Source organism: Chiloscyllium punctatum, chromosome 7 (genome assembly GCF_047496795.1).
Source record: "Chiloscyllium punctatum isolate Juve2018m chromosome 7, sChiPun1.3, whole genome shotgun sequence".
NCBI lineage: Eukaryota > Metazoa > Chordata > Chondrichthyes > Orectolobiformes > Hemiscylliidae > Chiloscyllium > Chiloscyllium punctatum.
Window position 1 is genome coordinate 71,717,488 of NC_092745.1, and position 26,150 is coordinate 71,743,637.

The 26,150-nt window shown below is 39.1% G+C and overlaps 1 protein-coding gene across 1 annotated transcript in view; it reads left to right on the plus strand.

Annotated features, from left to right (window-relative positions):
* pdcb (phosducin b) overlaps window positions 1-17,718 on the plus strand; it is a 60,528-nt gene extending 42,810 nt beyond the window's left edge. Inside the window, exons 2-4 of the mRNA XM_072573967.1 lie at window positions 9,180-9,279; window positions 11,413-11,570; window positions 13,711-17,718. Coding sequence (XP_072430068.1) covers window positions 9,207-9,279; window positions 11,413-11,570; window positions 13,711-14,238 — 759 coding nt within the window. The 5' untranslated portion in view covers window positions 9,180-9,206 and the 3' untranslated portion in view covers window positions 14,239-17,718. The remainder of the gene's footprint in view (window positions 1-9,179; window positions 9,280-11,412; window positions 11,571-13,710) is intronic.
* The last annotated feature ends 8,432 nt before the right edge of the window (window positions 17,719-26,150 follow it).

Genomic DNA, 26,150 nt, shown 5'->3' on the forward strand with positions numbered 1-26,150 from the left:
TTTTGGTTTTAAGTTCAACAGCAGTGGCTTGTGCCTTGTAGTTGGTGGGCAGGCTTTTAGGAGTTGAGAGGTGAGTTACTTGGTGTTATGGACTAGGTCACACCACTCAAAACATCCTTAAGCAGGCTGCCCAGACTGTAACTTTGCAATTTGTTTTGTTAAGTGTACAGTGAAAATTACCTGGTGTAAGTTAGCTACGTTGACTACCAGGTTTTAAAACAGACAAACATTTATCCACAAAATTACACAATGGAACACAAAGAACAGAATGTTTAATATCCACAGAACTCAGACTATCCCAAACTAGACTTAATTATGCTGTTCCAAAAATACACAACAGTCCCCAATAAGTAAACCCCTTAAACACAGAGCAAAATGAAACAAAGGCTTACAGGTCAAAGTTAGAAGGGCAGAAGGAGAGAGAGTCTAGCAGCCTGTTCCCATACAGCCCACTGCTGAACTGACTCTCAAGTTCTAAGCTGAATTGCATAGCTAGAGAGCTGGCCATGCCCCCTTGACTTATACAGATTACTTCTAAAACATAAAAGCTTTGGCTTAAAGTCTCATCTGTTTACATATAAACAAAAAGGCCTCCCAATACCCTTTTCATCTCTATATCAACCCAGCCAATTCTGAGTGTTTTATGATCCCTCTGAGAAAATCAAGATCACAGTATCCTTGAGAAGAAGGAACAGCTTTTAGAAAAAGGACCAGCTTTTTGACACCTCCCCCTTTAAATAAAAATGAACTACCAATATCCAAAGATGGTTAAATTTTTAAAACCCCTTTAAAAAATTGGTTTGTACTCCAAAACACACATATACACTACACTGACTATACACATGCAAAGATGCACAACCACATTTGAATTCAGGCCGTGGCACACCCGCCACTGCATGCCTCTGTATCTCATTCAAGTCTCGAAAACACATCAGTAATCATGTTTTTGCGACCTGCCACATGCACAATTGTTAAATTGAATGGCTGCAACAACAAGGTCCATCTAAACAGTCAGGCTTTTTTGTCCTTAAATTTATGCATAAATGTCAATGGATTATGATCAGTGCATACGATTGTCTCAGGTGCGTTGCTGGTAATATAGACACTGAAATGTTGTAATGTCAACACCAAACTCAAAGTCTCTTTCTCAATTGTTGAATATTTCTGTTGATGAACTTTTAACTTCCTGGAAAAATACCCAATGGGTCTTTCTATCCCCTCATCATCCTCCTGCAGGAGCACCGCGCTGACACCCACGTCACTGGCATCGATAGCCACCTTGAAAGGCTTTGTGTAATCAGATGTGGCTAATACTGCGGCACTGGTTAACACAGCTTTTAGGCTGTTAAATGCCTTTTGACAGTCTACTGTCCACTGAAACTTCTTGCCCTTTTTTAACAATTCGTTGAGTGGAGGAGCCACACCGCTAAAGTTCACCACAAACGTTTGGTAAAATCCGCTCAATCTCAGAAAACTTCGTACTGCTCTTTTCATCGACGGTGTGGGAAATTCCCCAATTACTTTCATTTTCGCATCCTGTGGGGTCATTTGTCCATGTCCAACAACGTGGCCCAGGAAGGTGACTTGGGTTTTGGCAAATTCACTTTTAGCTAGGTTTATCACCAAACCTGCCTTCTGAAGTTGATCGACCAAGTCCGCTAGATGCTGCAAATGTTCCTTCCATGAGTGACTAAAAATCACCAGGTCATCACTGTAAACAATACAGTCGGATAACCCGGCAATGACCTTATTAGTCAGTGTCTGAAATGTGGCTGGAGTGTTTTTCATACTAAATGGCATGACTTTGAACTGATACAGTCCATCTGGCATCATGAAAACTGAAATTGCCTTTGCTCTCTCTGACAGAGGTAACACCAGAAGCCTCTGAGCAAGTCCAACTTATAAATATAACTTGCTTATCCCACCTTTTTAACACAGTCCTCCAACTGTGGAATTGGACATGCATCAGTCTTTGTAACGGCATTGACATCGCAATAGTCCACACATAACCATTGGGTACCATCCGGCTTTGGCACCATTACTACAGATGAGTTCCAGTCACTGTGACTCACTTCGATTATGCCACTTTGGAGCATGCGTTCTGTCTCCTTCTGAACCTGTGTCAACTTTAGAGGGTTATGCCAATAAGGATGTTGCTTAATCAGAACAGCATCTCCTATATCTATATCATGCACAATTAGGTTAGTACTTCCCAGTTTATTTCTGCATATCTCCCCATGTAATAGCGATAACTCTTTCAGGTCATTTTGATTTTCTTGTGGAAGGTAACTCAATAATCAATTCCAATTTTTGACAACTTCCTCAATGTCCAATTTGGTTCTGTTGTGGAGAAAATATAGAGAATCACCAGGAAACACAGAGAGTTCTTCAAGAAGTAGGTCCTTTATTTGCAAACGAAAAGCCATGACACTGAGAAAGTAGATTCTTGAATGCCCCCGAACCTCAGGGTCCGAGGATTTTTATATCTTTTTTTATCATGTTTCTGTTAGCTTATTAGCATGTCCAACTATATTAATCAAAGTACCTCTCTCTAGCTACACAATAAACCAGTGATGTAGTTCCCATTATCTCTTTAGTTGTACATTCTACTTAATGTTATTCTAATGTCACGGTTAGATATTTATTGCTAACTCTGCTACAATGATCTTCTATTCCAGACTAACCTGTCATGATAGATATTTAGCTATTTGATCTGTTACAATAGTCTCCTGTCTCAAGCTGACTCTACTAATTATTAATTAGATATTTTAATGTCATGTCCCAAATATTTATGGTCCCAATCCTGTCAAAATAACACTTAACAGAGAAACTTACTTTATTACTTGTGTTAGCTCATCTCACCATAGTGACCTTTCAGCCTTAACCTTACTCTGCGAATTGGTGTCAGAGCATTCCATTGTTCTTATCCCATCCTGCCTTCCACAGACCACAGATTGCCAGTGGTCTTCATGTTTTAACCCTTCCCATGCTTTCATGTTCTTTATTTTCCATAGTTCTTCCTTCTGTGCTGTAATCATTAATACCTTCTCCTCTTGCTTTCCTTCCCTGTCAAAATACCTTTTGAACATATCCACATGACACACTCTGTGAGATTTCTTCCTGCCTGGAATCCCTATCAAGGTGTTCACCTCACTCAATTTCCTTTCTATTTGACAAGGTCCAATAAACCTTGCCTTTTAAAGGTTCACCTATTACTGGAAGTAATACCAATACCTTATCCCGAATGGAAAAATTGTGAATTTTTGATTTCTTATCTGCTTCTTGTTTCATGGTATGCTGCAATATTTTTAAATGCTGTCTAGCCAATTCCCCAGCTCTATTTAATCATTCTCTAAAAGTTGACACATAGTCCCAATGGGTGATCTCTGAATTCTGTCTTATTAAGATCTCCTTAATCAATCTTAATGGTCCTCTGATTTCATGCTCCAAAATTAATTCAAATGGACTGACTTTGGTCACTTCATTTGGTGCATCTCTGATTGTAAAAAGCACTAACAGAACTCTCTTATCCCAATTATTTTGGTAATCCTGAGTGTAAGCCCTCAACATGGTCTTTAATGTTTGATGCCATCTCTCTAGTGTTCCCTGCAATTCCGGATGGTACACAGTAGATTTGAATTGCTTTATCCCCAAGTTATCCATAACATCCTTGAATAGTTTGGATGTGAGGTCTGATCCTTGGTCTGACTGGATCTCTATCAGTAGTCCGTATCTGGTAAAAGAATTTGACTAAATCTTCTACAACCCTTTTCGCTGTGATATTGCATAATAGTACTGCCTCTGAAAATCGAGTTGAAACATCCATTATTGTTAATAAATACTTATTCCCACTTTTTGTTTGAGGTAGAGGACCTTCACAATCAACCAAGACTGCTGTGAAAGGTTCCTCAAATGCTGGAATAGGTATTAAAGGTGCAGGTTTTATTACTGCCTGTGGTTTTCTGATTAGCTGACATGTATGACTCATCTGAAAAAATTCAACTACATCTTTGTGTTGTCCAGGATAGTAAAAATGTCTTTGTATTTTAGCCTGTGTTTTCCTCACCCCTAACTGACCTCCAAGTGGTAGCTCATGCACCACTTGCAGCACCTCCAATCTATATCCCACTGGCAAAACAATCTGATGAACTTCTGCCCATTTCTCATCTGCTTGAATGTGTGATGGTCTCCATTTCCTCATTAATACACCATTTGTTAAATAATAATACATAAGGATATATTCCCTTTCCTTGTCTGTATATGCCTTTTCATATGACTGCTTTAAGTTCTCATCTTTCTGCTGTAATTCAATAAGCTTAGCAGAGCTAAAGATATTTGCATGTTTACCTATTTACGCCTGTTTTGTCCCACTTATCTGATCAAAAGTTCTCTGATAATGCTTCTTCAGCTTCCTTATCTGTGCCTTTTGATCGCTCCTCCTTCAACTTGTGACTCTGTGGTCTCATTAAGACACAATCTGGGAAGATTCCTAAATAAATGTCCTGCATTTCTTCAGTTAACTGCATCTCCACTAGCTTTTCAACTAGAGTAGGCAGCACACCTACTGGTGAATCAGCGACGTCATTTGCAAGGACAAATTGTATTCCTGGACCTGAGAGTTTGTCCAGTACCAAGAGTGTGGTGCTGGAAAAGCACAGCCAGTCAGGCGGCATCCGAAGTGCAGGAAAATTGACATTTTGGGCAAAAACCCTTCATCAGGAATGGTTTCCTCTTCTGCTTTTAACCATAACTCAAATTGTTTTGTTTCTGCTGCCCTTTCTTTACCTCTTGCTACTAACTCAAGCTGCTTCATTTGCAAGTGAATTCTTGCCATCTCTATAGATCCTGATGGATTTTCCAGCAAGTTTAAATGCTGAGCTACTGCTGTAATTATCTCTCCTTTCCTCACAGAAAGAGGCAGCTCTAACCACAGCTTGGCAGCTAACTCCTGTAGCTTAGTCTTATTCACCTTTTGTAAAACTACTAAGTTCGCCTCGTCCACTTCAGAAAACTCTTCATGACTGAAAGAGCCATTGCTATCCCAAACCTTTTTTATCCAACCAAATCAACACCTAAAACAAAGACATTAGCACCTACTACTCGCTGTTTAAATCCCGCAAAGAGCCCCCAATCTCTTATAGATGAGACCAGATCATTCAAAACATTCTTAAGCAGGCAGTTCAGACCATAACTTTGCAATTTGTTTTGTTAAGTGTACAGTAAAAGTTATCCAGAGTAAATTAGCTAGGTTGACTACCAGATTTTAAAACAGACAAAAATTTATTCACAAAATTACAGAATGAAACACAAAGAACAGAATATAGAATAACCACAGAGCTCAGACCATCCCAAACTAGACTTAATTATGCTGTTCCAAAAATACACAACAGTCCCAATAAATAAACCCCTTAAACACAGAGCAAAATGAAACAAAGGCTTACAGGTCAAAGTTAGAAGGGCAAAAGGAGAGAGAGTCTGGCAGCCTGTTCCCATACAGCCCACTGCTCTCAAGTTCTAAGCTGAATTGCACAGCTAGAGAGCTGGCCATGCCCCCTTGACTTATACAGGTTACTTCTAAAACATAAAAGCTTTGGCTTAAAGTCTCATCTGTTTACGCACAAACAAAAAGACCTCCCAATACCCTTTTCATCTCTGTATCAACCCAGCTGATTCGCAGTGTTTTACGACGCCCTGAAAAAAAAACCAAGGACACAGTATCCTTGAGAAGAAGGACCAGCTTTTAGAAAAAGGACCAGCTTTGTGACACTCGGTGCAGAATTGCCAGCCCCTAACTTGCTCTTGCAGTATTTATATGGCTGGCTGAGTTTAGTTACTGGACAATGGTGACTCCTCAAGATATTGATCGGAGTGGATTAAGAGTTGGTAATGTGATTGCACATCAGGGACCGATCGTTCAATTGTCTCTTTTTGGAGATGGACGTTGCCTGGGACACGCATGGTGTGAATGTTACTTGCCACTTATGGTCAATGGACATAGAGTCATAGAGTCATAGAGATGTACAGCATGGAAACAGACTCTTCGGTCCAACTCGTCCATGACAACCAGATATCCTAACCTAATCAAGTCCCACTTTCCAGCACCTGTGCCATATCACTCCAAACCCTCCCTATTCAAAGACCCATCCCAGATGCTTTTTAAATGTTGCAATTGTACTAGCTTCCACCATTTCCTCTGGCAGCTCATTCCATACCACCCTCTGCATGAAAAGTTGCCCCTTAGGTCTCTTTTATATCTTTCCCCTCTCACCCTAAACCTATGCCCTCTAGTTCTGGACTCTCCTACCCCAGGAAAAAGACTTTGTCTATTTATCCTATCCATACCTCTCATGATTTTATATACCTCTGCAAGGTCACCCCTTAGCCTCCAATGCTCCAGGGAAAATAGCCCCAACCTATTCAACCTCTCTCTATAGCTCAAATCCTCCAACCCGACATGGTCCTCTTCAGTATCTGAGGAGTCAAAAATGGTGTTGAACCCCATTGTGCAATCATCAGCAAACATCCCCAACTCTGACCTTACAATGGAGGGAAGGTCATTGATGAAGCAGTTGAAGATGACTGGGGCTAGGACACTATTCTAGAGATTCCTGTGGCTGAGATGATTGATTTCCAACCTCCATAACTATTTTTCTTTCTGCTAGGTATTACTCTAACTCATGGAGAGTTTTCCTCACAATTCCTATTGACTCTAGTGTTTCCCAAGCTCCTCAATGCCATGCTCAAAATACTGCCCTGATGTCAAGTGCAGTTACACTCACTTCCCCCTTTATGCCCAACTCTTCTGTCCAAGTTTGAAGCAAAGGTCAGGAGCTGAATGGGTCTGGAATCATTCCAGCTAAGCACCCATGAGCAGTTTAGTGTTAAGCTGGAGAGCACTGTTGATGACGCTTTCCATCATTTTACTGTTGTTTGAGAGCAGGCTGAAGAGGCAGTAATTTGCCGGGTTGGATTTGTCTTCAGTTTTATGTACCAGGTAGATGCTGTTGGTACAGCTGTTCTGGAGCAGCTTAGCTAGAAACTCATCTAGTGCTGGAGCACAAATCTTCAGTGCTATCACCATATTATTGTCAGGGCCTATATCCTTTCCTGTACCCAGTTTCTGGGCCACTTCCTGATATCATGTGGACTGAATTGAATTGTCTATAGACTGGTATTAAAATGGCTGGGATGTCAGGAGGAGACTGACTTTGTTCAGCCACTCCGCACTTTTGGTTGACTAAAATTGTAGTTGCTTCAGCCTTAGCTTTTGAGCTGAAGTGAGGGGTTCTCTCATCAATGAGGATGGGAATTTAATTTTTGAGTAACCTCTTCGTCCACTGATTTGTCTAGTTACTCATCACCATACACAACTTGATGTGACCAGACGGCAGAGATAAGATCTGATCTATTTATGGTGGGGTCACTTATTTCCGTCTATCACTTGCTGCTTATGCTGCTTTTCACAAGCAGGTAATCTATTGTTCTAGTTTCACCAGGCTGATATTCCATTCCTCGATATGCCTAGTGCTTCTCCTAGCCTGCTCTCCTGCACCCTTGATTGAACTAGGCTTATAGGTGAATATATAAACATACAAAATAGGGGCAGAAGTAGGCCTTTTAGCCATAAAAATGTCGCAAGACCTAGTCAAAACTCAGGCTTGGTCCGATTAGTGGCAAATAACACTTGTGCCGCACAGATGCCAGAAACAGAAAATTCAACCTACACTCTATGAAGCCCAAATGCACTGCCATCACTGAATACCCAGTATATCCACACTACAAGAGTCATCAGTGACCAGAAACTGGATAAGTCATATAAACCTTCAAGAATTCCCTGCTATTTGATAAGATTAAGCTGATCAGACCATAACCTGAACTCCACATTCCTGTCTACTCCTGATAACCTTTCATCCTCTCACTTACAAAGAATCAATCCCACTCCTGCCTTGAAAATGTTCAAGAGTCTGCTTCCACTATCTTTTGAGGAATTAAGTCCTAAAGACTGACAAGAAAGTGAGAGAAAACAAACCCTCATCTCTGGAAATGGTGAAGCTGGTTTCAGATACAATCCTTCAAAGCTCCCTCAGGACGTTATATGTTGTAACAAAATCCCCTTTTACAGTGATAAACCTGAGCAGATACAAGGAGAAAGTGAGGACTGCAGATGCTGGAGATCAGAGCTGAAAATGTGTTGCTGGATGCGTTCCAGCAACACATTTTCAGCTCTGAGCAGATACAAGCCCAGACTGTCCAAACCTTTCTCAAAAGAAATCTTCCCATTACAGGATTTAATCTGTTTTTGTTTCAGATTTTCAGCATCTGCAGTTCTTTGATTTATTTCATGTGGTTTTCAAGTTGTGTTTGAATACAATTCTGCCATTGCTAATGACACACAGCATCTGCTGGATGTCCAGTCCTAAATTGCTTGATCTATTTGAAATCCCATCCATCCAGCAGCATGGTGGTGCCACATAATACCATCCTCAATTCGAAGGCAGGACTTTGTCACTACAATGACTGTGCAGCTGTCATATTAAAACTTTCATGAATAAATATATCTGTGGCAGATAGACTGCAGAGTATGAGATCACATGGGTTTTTCCTTCTTGGCTTTCTCATCACTTGCTGCAAATCCAACCAGGCAGCTGTTTTCTTGAGCTACACTTGGTGATGGACATACATTCTGTGCTCTTGCAAATCTCAGTGCTTCCTTCAGGTAATGTTCAACATGGAGAATCGATTCATCCTCTGGGCTGGTAATAGGTGGTAATAAGGAGGAGGTTTCCTTATCCCTGTTTGAACTGATCCCATAAGATTTTATTGAGTCCGGAGTCAATGTTAAGGACTCCCAGGCTGATGCCCTCCTGACTGTATATAACTGTGTTGCCACCTCTGATGTCCTATATCACTGCCAGGGATGGCGATGATGGACATTGTAAGGTTGCTTTGTAAGCGTGAAACTGTCATACTGACTAGTCTATGAGACTGAACTCCCAGTTTTGGCACACACTCCCAGCTATTAGATAGAGACTGCTAGCTCAAAAAGACTGGGAGTACTCTTGTCAATTCCGGTACCTTGGCCAAGATCCAACAGTCTGTTCAGTTTCAATCCCTTTTATCACTGCTGTTTTCAAATTTTAGATTTCATCTTTTCTTCCTGCTATCTGTTCCACATTCAGGCATCTTCTATTACATACATATCCAGGATGGAACGTGGACAAAGCTGGGATGAAGATGTGGAACCTGATTCAAATATTGAAATGTCAGCTATGAACACAGGTAATCAAACAGAACACACTCCTCACTGGTGTACTGATAAATCAAACGACAAAGTGACCAAGATGTGTGTGGAGGTCCAAGAGATCCTTATGTAAAAGGGAGCTAAGTACTCTTAAGAAAGAGAAATACAAATCACAGACAAAAATTAATCTTCCGTATTTCTGTTTGATTGGTTGCAGAATTGTGAAGGAGGTAATTGGGGAGAATGTGTTATATTTTGCTCAGAGCACAACTAAAGAACTCAGCAGTTTATTGCTCCCCAAGTACTCTTACATCAACTCTATTGTATTTTTGAAGAATACATCAGACATTCTACATGAATATAATACAAAAAGTGTAGAAATAAACTAAAACACAGTGGGAACAAAAACAGAAATCACTGGAAAAGCTCAGCAGCTCTGGCAGCAAATATGGAGAGAAAGCAGAGTTAATGTTTCAGGTCCAGTGACCCTTCGTCAGTACATTAACTCTGCTTTCTCTTAATAGATTCTGCCAGACCTACTGAATTTTTCCAGCAATTTCTGTTTCTATTTCCAATTTCCAATACCTGCAGTTCTTTGGGGTGCTTTTTGTGAAGATACAGTGGATGCCAGCTTTCAGTCACCCTACTGAATGTTGTACCATTTTATCATCATTTTGTTTCAGGTCTTCAGGCTCTGTTTTTCCAAATAAAAGTCACCATCTTTGCTTAATATCACTGTCACCACCATGTCCTGAGTCTGTCATTCCATGTCAATGATATCATGACATGTTTCAATAACTACCATAATATTCATTCTAACAGTACTGTTGTCAGAAAAGGTGCTTGAACACGATGCAATTTCACTATTTTCAAACAAAACCCAGAACCAACGTTTTCAGAAACTGTGTAAAGTATCCAAAGCAAAGGGTTTTTTTGCACGAAACCCTGGCTTTCATCTTTATGAAAGAAGCATCAATTTCTTGAATCAAAATGATTTCACTTTTGGCCTCTCAAGAGTGAGGGCTGTGGCTGAATAACAAAAGCTTTTGAAGTCTACATGGTGTATGATACTCCCCAGCGGTTCAGTAAAATTGATTTCATTATCTCAGAGCTTATTTGGGTCAGAAATAATACGTGAACCCTTCTGGAGGGAGGCTCCTGTAACTGTGCACTATTTCTGTTACATTCAGTGATTTATTTTGCAAGTTATTTCTCCTCGCAATGCACAGTGCTGCACATGGATGGCACAGTATTTCAACTGTACATGATCTTATCTGGGTAAGTAATGTCTGCAGGGACATAACTTGCTTCAACGTAGATTCATGATGCTTTACTTAAGTTTGATGTTTTCTGGGATGCAATCAAAACTTTAAGGACTGACAATACTATAAATACAAACATAACCAAAATTCCATCTCTAACCATGTGCTTATACCATAATTAATCCAATAGTTGTTGTTTTCCCCCAAAGTAATGGCACTCCTCATCCCCTTTGGGGTTTTTTTCCTCCTTACAAAATAAGGCATATAACTAAATTGCTTAATTTTTGTTACCTACCGCTCAATTTGGAATTATGGAGTGATAAAAAGTGGTGTCAATTTAAATTTAACTCAAACAAATGATGTAAGCAAATTTTGGTCTCATAATTAGGTCTTATGCTCCAATCAGAAAGCAATTCTGATTGTTTGGTCATGCAAAAATAATAAAAAAAGTCACTGAAGCTTTGCAGACTGTTGAACCAAGACAAGAGAGTAGCACATGGCCCCCACAGCCTGGAGTTTAGATTTCTTGCATCAGCGGGTTTTTACAATTCAAGCCTTGTTTCAATTATTCCCTTCTTCTCAATCTGTTCCCTCTTGCTCGCTTCAATCTTTGGTGCATTCCTGCACAAAAATTTTCATGATCAACATTCAAAATGAACACATATGCACCAAAGATTAAAATAAAACTAATGAACATATTTAGTTAAGTATGAAGGGGAAAGTACAGGCAGGACATGTGAAATGTGTTACAATGATGTGTTGTGGCTGGAAGACGTGTGGAGCATAGACACTGGTGAGCTTCTAGACTGTGAAATTCAAATATTTTATGTTGGAGCTACACAACTTAGCTGATCTGTCTTGCCCAGATGAACAGAAAAAGCAGCATTATAACCAATAATTGTGTTTCAGGTCCAAAAGGGGTAATAAATGATTGGAGGAAATTTAAGCTGGAGAGTGAAGACCATGAAACCACTCCTTCAAACAAAAGACAACTCCTTAGACAACTGTCATCACCATATCGATCTCTCAGTAAGGGCAAAGACACAAGAGAGAAATTAAGTCGTAAGGTAAATTAAAACGAGCAGGCCAGCTGTTGGGCACAGTCGCGTATACACTATTCAAAACAAGAAAAAACAGGTCAAGTGGAGGCACCAACTTAAGGCAGAGATTGGATAATAGGCATAGATGGGATAATAGGCATAGATGAAACTTGGCCACACAGAAATCAGGATTAGCAACTAAATATTGCAGGATTTGGAAAAGCAAGGAAGGAGAAGTGAAGACACTATACTAATTTAAGATAACATATTGGAAGCTGGTGAAAGGGTGTCGCTACCAGTGAGGCAAATATAGAACCAATGTCAATTGAGTTTAAGCGTTGGAAGGGATCCATCAACAGGAATATTTACAGATCATTAAAGTATGGCATGGAATTGAAAAGAAGCAATATGTTGAAAGATCTAAAAGGTAAAAAGCAGGAAGTTTTCAATGACCCTCAAAAAACAAAGCAGCAGCAGTAAACCATGAAAAGGGAATCCCATTTTTATAATATGGCTCTGTTCTCACTCAGTACATAAGAGACTCAGCAATCGAAGAATCAGTGTAAGATTTTGTATTTTACCAAACCTGGATGTAGAGGTAAGAGTAAGGGAGAATTTGGTAGTAGTGATCATAACATAGTGAAGTTCAGGTTCAGAATTGAGGCCAATATAGTTGGCAATTTTGCACTTATTTTACCAATTACGTCCAAAACAGATACTTTACCCCTGAGTTTCAGTAGGCTTGTGAGTTATTTCACAATTTTTGATAATCAATTTTGGTCTAATATTTCTCTAGTGTTCAGATACTAACTAAAGCCGTTTATGCCCAGGAGAATGTGCACTGTAACCTAGGCTTCAAAATAATGTTTGATTGCCAAAATAAAAATAACATGTTAAAAATTGAGCTAGATAGTCAACGTTATCATTTGGAGTTCCATCATTGTGAAATGTGATCTCACAAGGATCACGTAAATTGAAATATTTGTACAAATCAGCTTCTCAGCCTTTTATTCCAGCTCCCAGTGCATTAAATCTGCATTCTATGAAAGGATAAAGTTCAGCAACCTTATAGTTATTAATAAAAATTATCAATATGTCCTTAACAATTAAATTGAGACATATTTTCTTCATTTATATTTGCTCTCTTTATTCAGCATCAGAAGGATAACACTGGCAAAGAATTTATCTTATTTATGAATGCTGAGAAGGTTCTGAAATTAAAAGCTTTTTCAAGGATATTTAAAATATTTTTTCATTGGATCTTCTATAAGGCCAGCATTTGTTGTCCATCTCTCATTGCCCTTGAGAAAGTAGTGACAAGCCACTTTCTTGAACCACCACAAACTATCTAGCGCACAACCCCGACAGTACTGTTAGGAAAGTTTCAAGACTTTGCCAATAACCCAATTGTGGTTGGGGGGACACTTGAAGGTGGTAATGATCCTTTGTCCTTTAAGACAGTAAAGGTTCAGGTTTGGAAGCTGATGTTGGTGAGTTGCTATAGTACATCTTGCAGATGATACATACTGCTGCTGGCAGTCAAGGGACTGAAAGTTTAAAATGATGGCTGGGTGCATGGTCAAATGGGCTACTTTGTCCTGGATAGTTTTGAATGTCTTGAGTTGGAGCTACATGTATCCAGGCGAATTGAGAATATTCCATTACACACCTGTTTTTTGACATGTCAAAGGTAGTGCCCAAATTTCCCACTCACATTGGCTGACATAATCATGCCATTGCAATGATTTGCATCAAGACAAAGATCAAATCTAAAAGTAATTATAACACTTTCTGTGGGAATAACCATTAAGGTTTAACCAATAATTAACAGACACGAAATCATAAAGCCTATGTTTACCATAAAAGCCAAATTTGCATATTTCCTAAGTGATTGATGTAGTGGTACCCGCAATAATGTACAATGTTATTGTATAAATGATTACATTTGTGTATTGTACTCAGGGAAGATCCAGTGAATAACAATGTACAATTTATTCTTTATGGACCAGTTCAAATCTAAAACAGTTAAGATTACCCTTCTTGAAGAAGTGGGATCCTTGAAGCAATTAAGATTACATAAATCAGATATGTGCTGGATTTTCCCAAAATAAATTAATGTTTTAATTGCAACCTGTGAACCCATTATTCTTTCAATCACAAAATATAGATGAGTGTGCAGGAATATGAAATGATCCAGGGCAAAGAAGACGAGACCTGTCTTCGTAAATACCGTCAGCAGTGTATGCAGGAGATGCACCAGCAGCTGAGCTTCGGGCCTCATTTCGGAATGGTCTATGACCTGGAGAACGGCGATCAGTTTTTGGAAGTGATTGAAAAAGAGTTGAAAAAAACAACTGTGATGGTGAACATTTATGAAGATGGAGTGAAGGGCTGTGATTCTATGATTAATTCCCTAACATGCCTTGCTTTGGAATACCCCTTGGTCAAGTTCTGTAAAATAAAGGCCTCTAAGACTGGGGCTAGTGATCGCTTCTCTGACCACATTCTCCCAGTGTTACTCGTGTACAAGGCAGGCGAGCTGATCGGCAACTTCATACACATCACCGAGCAGCTGGGTGAAGAATTCTTTGCGGTGGATGTTGAATCCTTTCTAAATGAATATGGGCTTTTGCCAGAAAGGGAATTCACCGCATGCAAAAATGCCAGTGATTGCAGTGATGTTGATATTGAGTAAATCCCTGTACACTGAAGTCCAGTCAGGTTAGAGCCCAGTCTGATAGAGGAAAAATTAATCTCAAACAATCTAACTCAACTGCTAGTATTTTGGAGTTCTAATGAACTCAAATAAGATAACCATCTTCATGCAAAAAGTTTTTTTTTCTCTACATTGTAAATACAGATATAGATATCAACAAGTGCAAGTGTGCAGTGATAGTGATGCTAAATGCCTGTTGTCTATGTGCCTTGGCCCGTCCTCTTGTGTCAAGGCAATACTACCTTTGTGGCTGCAGTATTTCAGTTGGAAGGCAATTGTCTATCAGTGGAGCAGCCTGCAGATAAGCTGTCACGATGATCCTGCTCAGCCGCAACTCTAGATAGCCCAATACCAGACTGTGTTCACTGGCTGGCTGACAGGCAACAGTAAGGCCACTGGAAAAGTGGGAATAAGGTGAGGATGAATACTTCACTCAGAGATGTCAACAGATTTGTACTTCATGCAGCCACTGTCCTAGGGAAGCATTCAGCAATCCTAGCAATCAACCAAAGGGCAGATTGCGAGATCCCTTGGAGACCAGGCCAGCCCCTCTGAGCACTGTCAAGCCAGTCTTCCTGAAGCTTATGTGGCAGAAAATACACTTACCTGTTAACAAAGTGAGCTTGCAGGACTTCAGTCTGAATTTCCACTGCAGCTCTCATGACATTGCATGCCTTTTGCCAACAGACCCTGCATATTGTTGGGTTTACAAGTGTTTTCATCTTGTCCACATGTCCTTATTGGAAAGGCACGCATGTTGTTGTTGCCAGACTCCTCCATGCTCTTGACAGTGCTCATAACCTTTCTGAGGTGTCAGCCAATGCATCAAGCAGTTTTGTGTGCTCATCAACTCTTAGCCACCCCATCAAATCCTCATTTGATCCCTCTGCAGCAGAACCTCCAGCAACCCAGCACTATTGTCCTTACCCTCGACTCTGGTTAAGGACCACTCATGCCTCATCTCTCACTGAAAACTGTGGATATTGCAAAGGCCCTTACACTTCCTACAATAGCGAAGATTGGTGGTCCAGCAGCAGCCGCTATCCAAGCTGTTCCAGTACACCAACAAAACTGGCATATAACCATCATTGAAGAAAACTGCCCAGGTATGTCCCAGGCACAAAAAGCAGGACATATCCAATCTGGCAATCTTTCCATCGATCTAATGGAAAGGGTTGTTGACAATGCTGTCTAATGACACATGCAAAGAAATAACCTGCTCACTGATGCTGAGCTTGGGTTCTGCCAGAGCCACTCATCTCCTGAACTCTTTACAACATTTGCCCAAATAAGCAGCTAGGAGCTGAACCCCAGACGTGAGAGTGACTGCTCTTAACATCAAGGCAGCATTGGATTGGGTATGGCATTATGGAGCCCGAGCAAAGCTGCAATCATGGAGAAATCTCTACTGGATGGAACATTACCTAATACAAAGAAAGGTTGTGGCTGCTGGGGGTCAGCCATCCTAGTTTCTGGACATCACTAAGGAGTTCTTAAGGCTAGTGTCTTCTGCTGCTTCATCAATGACCTTCACCAAACATCAGAATTGGGGATTGTCATTAGTAGTTGCACAATGTTCATCACTGTTCACAGCTCCTCAAATACTGATGCAGTCTATGTTCAAATACAGCAAGACCTGGACAATATCTTGGTTAAGGCTGATCAACGGCAAATAACATTTGCACTACACAAGTGCCAGGCAGTGATCACCTTCAACAAGAGAGAATCCAGCCATCACTTCTCGATGTTCAATGGCGCTACCATTATTGAACTCTCTACTATCAATATCTTCAGAAATTAGTTTCAAAGAATAATCATACCTGATTTGTAACATTAACTCTGTTTCTCCCTCCACACATGCTGCCAGACCTGCGGTCTCCAGCTATTTCTGCTTTTATTTCAAGTTTCTTGCATCCATAGTATTTTATTGTTCAAGCAACATACGTGATTGGCACTCCATCTACTACCTTCAAACTTCACTCCTTCACCACCAACACACAGTGGCAGTAGTATCATCCACAAGATGCACTGCTGGAATTTGCCAAGTCTCCTTAAACAGCATTTTTCAAAAATATTCTGTCTACCACCTAGAATTACAAAGGCAGCAGATGCATGTGAACACACTATCTGCAAGTTCCCACCAGGTCACACACCATCCTGATTTGAGATTATAATACCAATCCTTAATTTCTGCTGGGCCAATATCCTGGAAGGCCATTCCTAACAATGATGTGGAAGTTCCTACTCTTCATTATTGCAGTAATTAAAGAAGACAACACATCATGACCTTATTCAGGACAATTAGAGATGGTCCTGCCAGCTTATCAAGTGATGCCCAGCTCCCATGAATATATTTACAAAAATAGGTGCAGTGAAAGAATTAGTGTTGTGTTGTGGTTTATAGAGACTGAATGAAGTCGATGTAGTGATTAGAACAGTACCTCAGCAGAAGGGAAGTTACCTTTGAGGATGAGACCCAGACACTGCTTCTAATTTCTCAGGGTAATACTGATTGAATTGACAGTGTTGATTATTTGGTCCCACTGCCTCACTACATTTGTCTGGAAGCCTTCTGAGCCCCCTGAATACAAAGGACCACAAGGCTTCTAATGCAGTGTAAGAGAATCTTGGAGCACGTTGTCTGCGATTTTATGCCATATTCATTCTTCCTCCAGCAACTGCTGCAGCCTAAATGGATCTTGATTTAAGGTGTGTTGGCTTGCTTTAAATAGTACAAACTTGCTTTAGGTGGTGCTAGCCAAGTATGGATTTAGGGTTCCTGGTCAGGGATGCAGCCACTCAATAGCACGTCTAATAATTAATCGAATGCTACTACAATTCAATCCTGCATCCCACACCAGTTTTCAGGGGCTACAGAATGTCTCCTCCTTGGTCTCACCTATAATAATTTGAATGTTGTGAATGGACAAATCTTGAAATTTGGAAAAGAGCTTAAAAGGCAGGAGTTGCTATTGCAAGGGGTTTCATCCATTACAGATCACAGTGGTCAATCACATCACAATAGTATTGTTTTATTAGTTTCCTTCTTTAACATATTTTATAAAAATGTACCTGTACCAATATCAAATGATTGCTTCAGCTTTGTAACTTCAATGTTTTAACAGCACATAGAATTTAGCTTTAACAATAGTATATTAGAAAACTGAAATAAATCAAATTGGATAAAATAACCAAGACAAGAAACATTTCCATATGTAATATGAAGATAATCTGTTACCTGTTCTTCATACTCTCTAAGATAATAATAAATAATCACATTATTCGATCTTTATAATTGTCTATTCTGCTATGCTTTTCCAAACATGTTGTATTTTTGTGTTGCATAGCTAAATAACTTCTGCAAAACTAAAGGATAATTTGTCGGGAAAGATGTTGTGAAGTTTTTTTTAAGCCTATTAAGGATCTCTGAATACTTAATAAAGGTGAAGCTTTCAACAACATATGTCTGAACATTTTGTTCTCAGAAAAGTCATTGTGTTTCCTGAAAATGAGGAAACTAATAATTGGCCTTACATCAAACTGACGATTCAAAAGATTAAGGAATTATCTCTGGAAAACTTCTGCAATTCACTGAACAGTATTCCTCAGAGAATGGTTTTCACATGCCAGAATCAAGACTAATAATCAGTTCCCAGCACAGAAACTTGCTCACATCTCTTGAGGTACCAATTGCTGGTGCTATATTTCACATTGATAGAGGAAGACAGAAATTCACCCACAGCAATTATGTCACCCAGAATTCAGATCGTTTTTGATTCTGGTCATAATTACTAAATCAGACTTTTCTGTTTGCTATGACGAGTGACCACAGACTCCTTGTTGGAATGGAAAAGGAGGCATTCAATATTATAATGTGTTCATAATACAAATAGGGACAACCAAAATTTAATGGATTAAGTCATAAATTTGAGGTTTATTATGCAGAAAGCTTGACGAATAACAGCAGTAGCAGAATTAATAATAGCTTTAAAAATAAAAATGGATTTTACAAAAAAGAACATTTTAACAGAATTATGTTCTGGGAATCCCAGTTTGAACCTCACCATGGAATTTGAATGCAATAAAGCATATGGAGTTAAGAGTCTAATGATGACCATGAAACCCTTGCCTGCATTGGAGTGTTGCTTTGTTATATTAGAGTGCAATTGGAGTTTCGTGAAACATGGAGTCTCAAAGAGTAAGTTGAAAGAAAGTTAGTTTTAATTATGGGTGACTTTCATCATCTTTTTGGTTTGGGTCAATCAAGCTGAATAGAGAAGCTAGCGCAACAAATTCATAGAGTATTAGCGATACTTTCCTCCAGCAATATGTCATGCAGCCATGCAAGATACAGCCTATTTTAGATCTGGTAATGAGTTTAATAAATTACCAATGAGTAAACGATCCACTAGGAAGTCGAGGTCATAATGTGAACGAACTTAACATTAAATTCCAAATGCAAGGAAACTTGGGTCAGAAACAACTTTTTAATAATTTAAAGGGAATTAAAAAATATCAGGATTATTAGCTAAAATGGACTGGGCAGATTAGCCAGAAAGACAGCAAGTAAAGCAGTGGCAGTCATTTTTTACTCTCAGAAAAACATGCATCCAGTAAGGAGGAAAGTTTGAGGCATTAACCAACTATGCCTAACCAAAGATGTTAAATGCGTTAAGTTAAAAGCAAAGTATATAAGGAGACAAGAGTTAGTGATTGTCTCAAAGGCCAGAACTAATTCAGAATCCAGCAAAAGACAACTAAAAATATAAAGACAGAAAATAAACTACAAGGGCAAACTTGCGAACAATATAAAAACTAACAATAACAGTTTCTTTATATGTATTAAAAAGAAGACAGAGGTCAAAGTGAACATCAATCCCTGAGAAAACAAATCCGGGCAGACAGTTATGGGGAACAAGGAAATGGCAGAAGAGATAAACAGATTTTGCGTCAGGGTTTAGAGTGCAAATGTTCTATTAATACTAAATTAAGTACCATCTTCATCCATAAAGAAGTCGCATTAGACAAACTATTAGGGCTAAAGGCAGGTAAGTCTCCTGGCCCAGACGGCTTGCTTCATAGGATCCTAAAGGTGGTAATGGATGCATTGATTGTAATTTTCCAAAATTGTTGATTTCTGGAGAAATACCAGAGATTTGAAAACTACAATGTGACAAACTTACTCAAAGGCAAAAAGTGCGTTGATTCATCTCACATCAATCTTTGGAAAAATGTGGAATCATTTGTTAAGGAAGTAATAGCAGTACATTTTGCAAACTTGTAACCAGTGTGTCCAGCCACTGCTCCCAATAAGAATTTAAATCAATATTTCAGGAAGTGGTTGAAAGGAATTAATGATTTAGCCCAGATGAGAAATGAAGAAATAAGTGTTGAAATATATTGGTGGAAAAATGATAGCTCATCAAAGGTATGAAACCAAGTAAGATACATTTCTAAATAGGGTTGGACCACCTTAGAAGTGAAGCAGAAGTGAAACAGGTTCTTTTAGTCAATTTGGAAGAGTTGCAGTTTAGTCAGGTGAATAAGTAGGCATACTTTTAAGTCTTCTTTAAGTGTGCAGAACATGCTCTATTCAAGTTCTGGAGAAGAAACTTTCTTGTATTTATTGCAATTCCCAATTATCAATAGCTTATTAGATTCAATCATATTGCTGTGGTCCCGCAGTCACATGTAGGTCAGACCAGGTAAGAATGGCACAGTTCCTTCCCTAAAAGACATTTATGAACCAGAATGAGTTTTAACAACAATGATAATTGTCATGGTTACCATTAATGAAACTAGATTTAAAGTTTGGATGTATTAATTATATTGCAATTTCACTAAACATTAGCCTGTGCCTCCAGATTATAGTATAGCCATAATACCACTGTTCCAATATTGAATTGTGTTGATTTTCAACTTTTGAATTAAACAAAAGTCAAATGGAAGCAGGCAGATGACTTGCTCCCAGGTTAACACCAAGGTAAAAACCTAACAATTTACTCCCAGGTTATGAAGTAGAACAATGCTTTCAACTTGGAGTCTCATAACTGCCTGAGTTGTGAAAAGCAGAGATATCTGTAACATGTATCCCTTGCCTGTTAAACTTCCTGACATAATATTTTGTCAAACCTTCTATGTCACACTGTCAACATTTTTATTCATTCCTATCTTCATATTTATAATGGAAAATGTTGTACTATGGGATAGATGCAGACCTGACAGGCCGGTATGTTTTATGGCTTACAACATTCTGATATGAAAGATGTCCACCATGCCTTCAGTAACTGCATAATAAAGTCAGTAATGTGTTCAGTCAGCTGTGTACGTAATGCACAGAACCCAGATTGTTTTAAGTCTGCTGGATGGTGGCTCAGTGGTCAAAATGAAGACTGCGTGCAGTTTGCACGCTCTCCCTGTGTTGGCATGGGTTTTCTCCAGATGCTCCAGTTTTCTCCCACAGTCCAAAGGTTTGGTTGATTGGCCATGCTAAATTGCCTGTAGTGTCCAAGGACATGAAGGCTTGGTAAATTAGTTGTTGGGATTGCAGGATATGTGGATAAGGTAGGGGGTTGGGTCTGGGTGGATGCTCTTTGGAGGGTCAGTGTGGACTCAATGGGCTAACTGGCCCGTTTCAACATTGTAGGGATTCTATGATGTCACCATGTAAATGTCAAGAGGTCTACTCAACAAGAACTGGTAATAAACGTTTGAGGGCTAAAGCATAAAAAAAGTTCATCTAGTCATAGAAAGTAGGCACTAAAAAGCTGAACATAGCAGCTATCTAGTGACAGTAGCTGAAAGCTAACAACAGCACATTAGTTGTATAAAGATTTTTTTCCCCAAATCATCCATCAACCTGCACAAATGCAGAGCTGCATCTTATAACTACAATCAAGAGTGAAGTGCATCATCAAAACTAAAAGTTGCAAATCTGAATGGAAGCTCAGTAAGTACACTATCTCTTTCTTTTTTTATTTAAACAAGCAGTTTACATGAAAACCAGGAAACTCCAGTTTCAAAAATCAGTTTAAAAGATGCTGAAACAGTGCTCAGTACAAAAGATAGAAAATTATTTAGACAAAATCCATTTCAATTTTTAAAAAGGCTCATGTATTCACAGTTGGATCCATCATCTTGCCTCTCAGAAAACATGTGAAAATAAAGCATGCATTATGTCCTGCTTCCTTTGACGTTATTTAAAGACAATTATTCTTCACCAATTACCTTCAAATCCACAAATGTCTCCTCACTTGGGCACTGAAGGATTAAAAAGAATAAAATCATCCTAAAATTGTTGATATTGACAGCAAGATCCCGACAACTGTGTTCATTAATGTTTACATTTTGGAAGATGGCTTATATTTTCAGTCAATTCTGCCAACAGCCAGGTGAAATGATCCTCCAGTTTGTAGTCTGGTGTCAAAGCAAAGGTATGGAATGTGATTTCACTGAAGCTAACTTAGCTGAAAGGCTTATGGAACTCGTCATTGCCTTAATACTCATCAAATTCTCCAGCAAACCTGAAGAATATTCTGATAGAAGAACATCTTCAAAGTAACTGTAGCAAGACAACAGCATGTTAAGGTGCTTGACTTTGGAACAACTACTGCAAGTCAAAGGTTCAGTGGAACATCGGAGACTTGCATGGATGTGGCAGGTTTCAATTTTGTGACCTGTAATCTGTGTTCCATATAAGGATGTGAAAGATATCCTATTACCCAAAGAAATCCAAAGTAACAACACAATTTCCACAGCAGCATGAGAACAGCCAACCAAAAAACAATGCCAAACAAGTTTCCAAACTTGCATCCATGATAAGCACATCAAAGTCCACAGATAACTTCAAGTTGCAACCCTAATCTTATTGTACTAGTGATAAATTTGACAGCACGTAGACACACAGACAAACTGAAGTTTTTACCTCCATCCAAGTGATGTATTCCAAAAGGAAAAGACCATATGCCAAGATAGGAGAAAGTGAGGACTGTAGATGCGGGAGATCAGAGTCAAAAGAGTGTTGCTGGGAAAGCACTGCAAGTCAGGCAGCATCTGAGGAGCAGGAGAATTGAATTTTTTGGCATAAGCCCTTAATTAGGAATTATTATTATTATTCAGGCTTACTTATTATAACTTGAAGTTATGTTGTCTATTACATATTTAAGTGATATTAATGAAGTACTCCATTATCTATGTGGGTTACGTCACCCAGCATTTTGCCACACCTGTCTAAAAAGGCAGCATCAGATTTGAATCAGGAATTTGAATGGACCAAATAAGAGGTTGAGAGCAGAAGTTTTAATCTTCAACAGTAGCAAATTGGATCAAGTGCCTAATTATCAAAGTTTGTGGTGTAACAGGTGATAATATAGGACTATTGTATTTGACTAATTGCTCCACAATGTTGTGTAATATTGCCAAAAGAGCTAGTTTCCTTTTAGAACTCTTTATAAACATAAACCATCTTACATACTACATATGTCCATAATAAAAGCACAACGATCAGACAATTGTTACACCCAAGTGAGGACAGTCTCAAGAGTGTGGTGCAGGAAAAGCACAGGAGGTCAGGCAGCATCTGAGGAGCAGGAGAATCAACGTTTTGGGCATAAGCCCTTCACCAGGAATGAGTGGCGTATGCCCAAAACCCAAATGCACCCAAATGAGGACAGTCACAGCACTCAGTCTTAATTTTTTAATCATTCACTCTTTGTTCAGATATAGCGACTTTTTTCCCCTGTAGCATATGGCTATTATACTTCAATGAATTTTAGTTAACCAGATCAAAAATGAAGGTGAGCTAATTTAAGGTTCTCTTGAGTGAGAATGAAATTTTATAACTGCTACCCGCAAAATAAAAAAAAAATTGCAAATATAGGTAATGAACTAACATAACAGTGGGGAGAGGTGTCTTTCCAGATTGGAAAGTAAAGGCAAATACAGTTAGAGACCTTCAAGATCTTGGGTAGTCAGAATGAAGGAAAAGCCGAGTCCAACTGCTGAGTAACTTTCCCATCATGTTAGCAGTGGCGAGGTTTGGAGGTCTTAAGTTCTGACTGAACATTTTTTCCAAGTTGCTGTTTCACTGCTGGTTTCTGTGATAGTGTGGAGGAGAGAGAGAGAGAGCGAGCGAGAGAGAGGGAGATGCTTTCCTCTTTCTCTCAAGGTTATTGATTATGACATTCCTTTATGGATACTGGTATCTGTGCCTGTGTTTCATTTCAAGGTGGATACTTGTAGACAACCATCCATCTCTTCAAGTACAGTTATTGAGTTACTAAAACAACAGATGTGAAACTCCTGGAACTTTAGTTTCAGTGCTTCTTGGTTAAAGTGGTAACTTTGAGACTGCCGGTTTTGTACATTCTTTGTAGATTGGCTGGGTTTGTCAGTTGACAACAGCAATTATTTCATACAGTGTCCTCTTTAAAACCATTTTTAGTCCAAATCTGAGGTATTAAAATTAAATAACGGAAGTCAAATATTAATTGTCCACTTTCATAAATAATATCATAATGCAATACCAAACTGCCCCTTGAGCCTGTTTCACCATCATTCAATAAGATTTTGGCTGCACATAGTTACATGGTTAAGTTGGTTACATTTCTAGCTGACTCAAGTCCCAGTTCAGGACCTGAGCACAAACTCAAGGCTGAGACACAGGTTGGACCCACTGACTATCAGGTAAGATGCTAAACTAAGGTTTTCACTTTGTCCTCTTCGATGAATGTAGAAACATCCATAACACTATTTCAAAGAAAAACACGACATCCAGTGTTGTGACAGCACAAAAACGTTATCTGGCTGTTATCACAATTTTTTTTGAAGGAGCTTGTTCCATGCAGATTGGTCATATTTTCAGTATTACTGTAAGATCCAAAGGTTTTCACTTTGTCCTCTTCGATGAATGTAGAAACATCCATAACACTATTTCAAAGAAAAACACGACATCCAGTGTTGTGACAGCACAAAAACGTTATCTGGCTGTTATCACAATTTTTTTTGAAGGAGCTTGTTCCATGCAGATTGGTCATATTTTCAGTATTACTGTAAGATCCAAAGGTTTTCACTTTGTCCTCTTCGATGAATGTAGAAACATCCATAACACTATTTCAAAGAAAAACACGACATCCAGTGTTGTGACAGCACAAAAACGTTATCTGGCTGTTATCACAATTTTTTTTGAAGGAGCTTGTTCCATGCAGATTGGTCATATTTTCAGTATTACTGTAAGATCCATTGGGATGTCAGTGGATACGAAAGGTGATACATAATGTAAGTAATTTTCTTTTTAAAAGTCTCTTGATCCTCTTAGCACCTAAAAATCTATTGATCAGCATCTTGAATATACTCATCAGATGAGTGGCAAAGTATCTCGGGGATAGAGAATTCCATAGATTCTCAAATCCTTCATATTAAGGAATTTCTCGTCATCTCAGCATTCAGCCTAAACCGTGTTTTCCTAGTTATGCACCCTTCAGTTAAGTAGCCTCTTAGAATCTCATCTAAGTTTCTGGTATAGAGTTTATATGTAGTTTATATATAGTTTAGGCACAAACACGGATTCTAGCAATGCTCGATTAATTACACCCTTTTAATAGTACATTCTTAAAGTTATAGTGAGGTAGAAGATGTAGCTTTACTTTGGTTAGGCTTATCCAAATATTCACTTTCACTAAACAAATTCAAAGACACGGCTAGCATATCATCAGCTTTGCAGATAGAGTTCTACATTTAGCACATGGAGACTATATCAATTTTGGGGATTTTCTTCTTTGACCAGGTTTTGTTCTGTGCCAAAACTGGTCCAAATACATCACACAAGTAAACTACCAATATAACCTACTTGGGTGTTTTCAATCCATCATGCTGCAGCTGTACAGTGAAAGAGGCAATTGACCATCTATAATAAAGAGCATAAACACTCAAAATACTATATTGAGGTCCAATTTAATTTTGTTCAGCTCCTGATTGGAGGTCATGGCAGCAGGGCTGATACCTTCTCTGTTCTTGCAAGCTCTCGCTACAACAATTGATTGCCACCTGGCAATTAATTTAAAATGACACAAAAGTAACAACCTGAGTTGCATGCCAATTTCCCAGTGTCTCCCTAGCTCATGTCTGCTTTTCACTGGCTGGCAGGATCTGTGCTGCAGCTTTAGAAACATGGCCATGTGTAAGGAAAGGTTGTGGAAAACATGATGCCCATGTTTAAACATATGACCAGGCAGGGAATAGAGAGATCCAAACCATGTGAATATAGTTCCACTGTAAATGCATTCATAGTAACAATTATAGAAACCCTATGCATTAATAATTTGTTCTAGTAGGAAAAGTGTGACTCGCAATGGAGTTGTCAAAGTAATAATTTCTCAGAAGTGAGCAGTGTCACTAGGCTACGCAACTAGAGGAAAAGGTGAATTGGCTTGCATTTCAACCTGGATTTTTGTGGCGTGGATCAAATTAAGCATTCAACAGAATGATGGGTGGATCCCAATTCTGAGACTCCCCATTCTAATTTCTACCAAAGTATTAGCGTGGGGTAACAATGTGCATAGTTAGTCTGCATGCAGTAATCCTACACTTATCCACTCCATTGTGGGGCCTTCCAATCAACCCTACGCCAGTAATTCTGATACAGCCAGATTCATCCTGTTGGTAGATAGGGGTCATGGCACTAAGTTGGCAATCAAAATAAAAAGACATTCAACGTTCCCTTTGAAATATATTATGCCGCTTATTTTCTCAGCCAATCAACAGCCATTTATTTACAGAACAGAACAGCACAGAAACATGCCTTTCAGCCTACCCAGTCTATACAAACAATGATGCCACACTAAACTAATACCATCTGCCTGCACATGGTTTGGATCTCTCTATTCCCTGCCTGG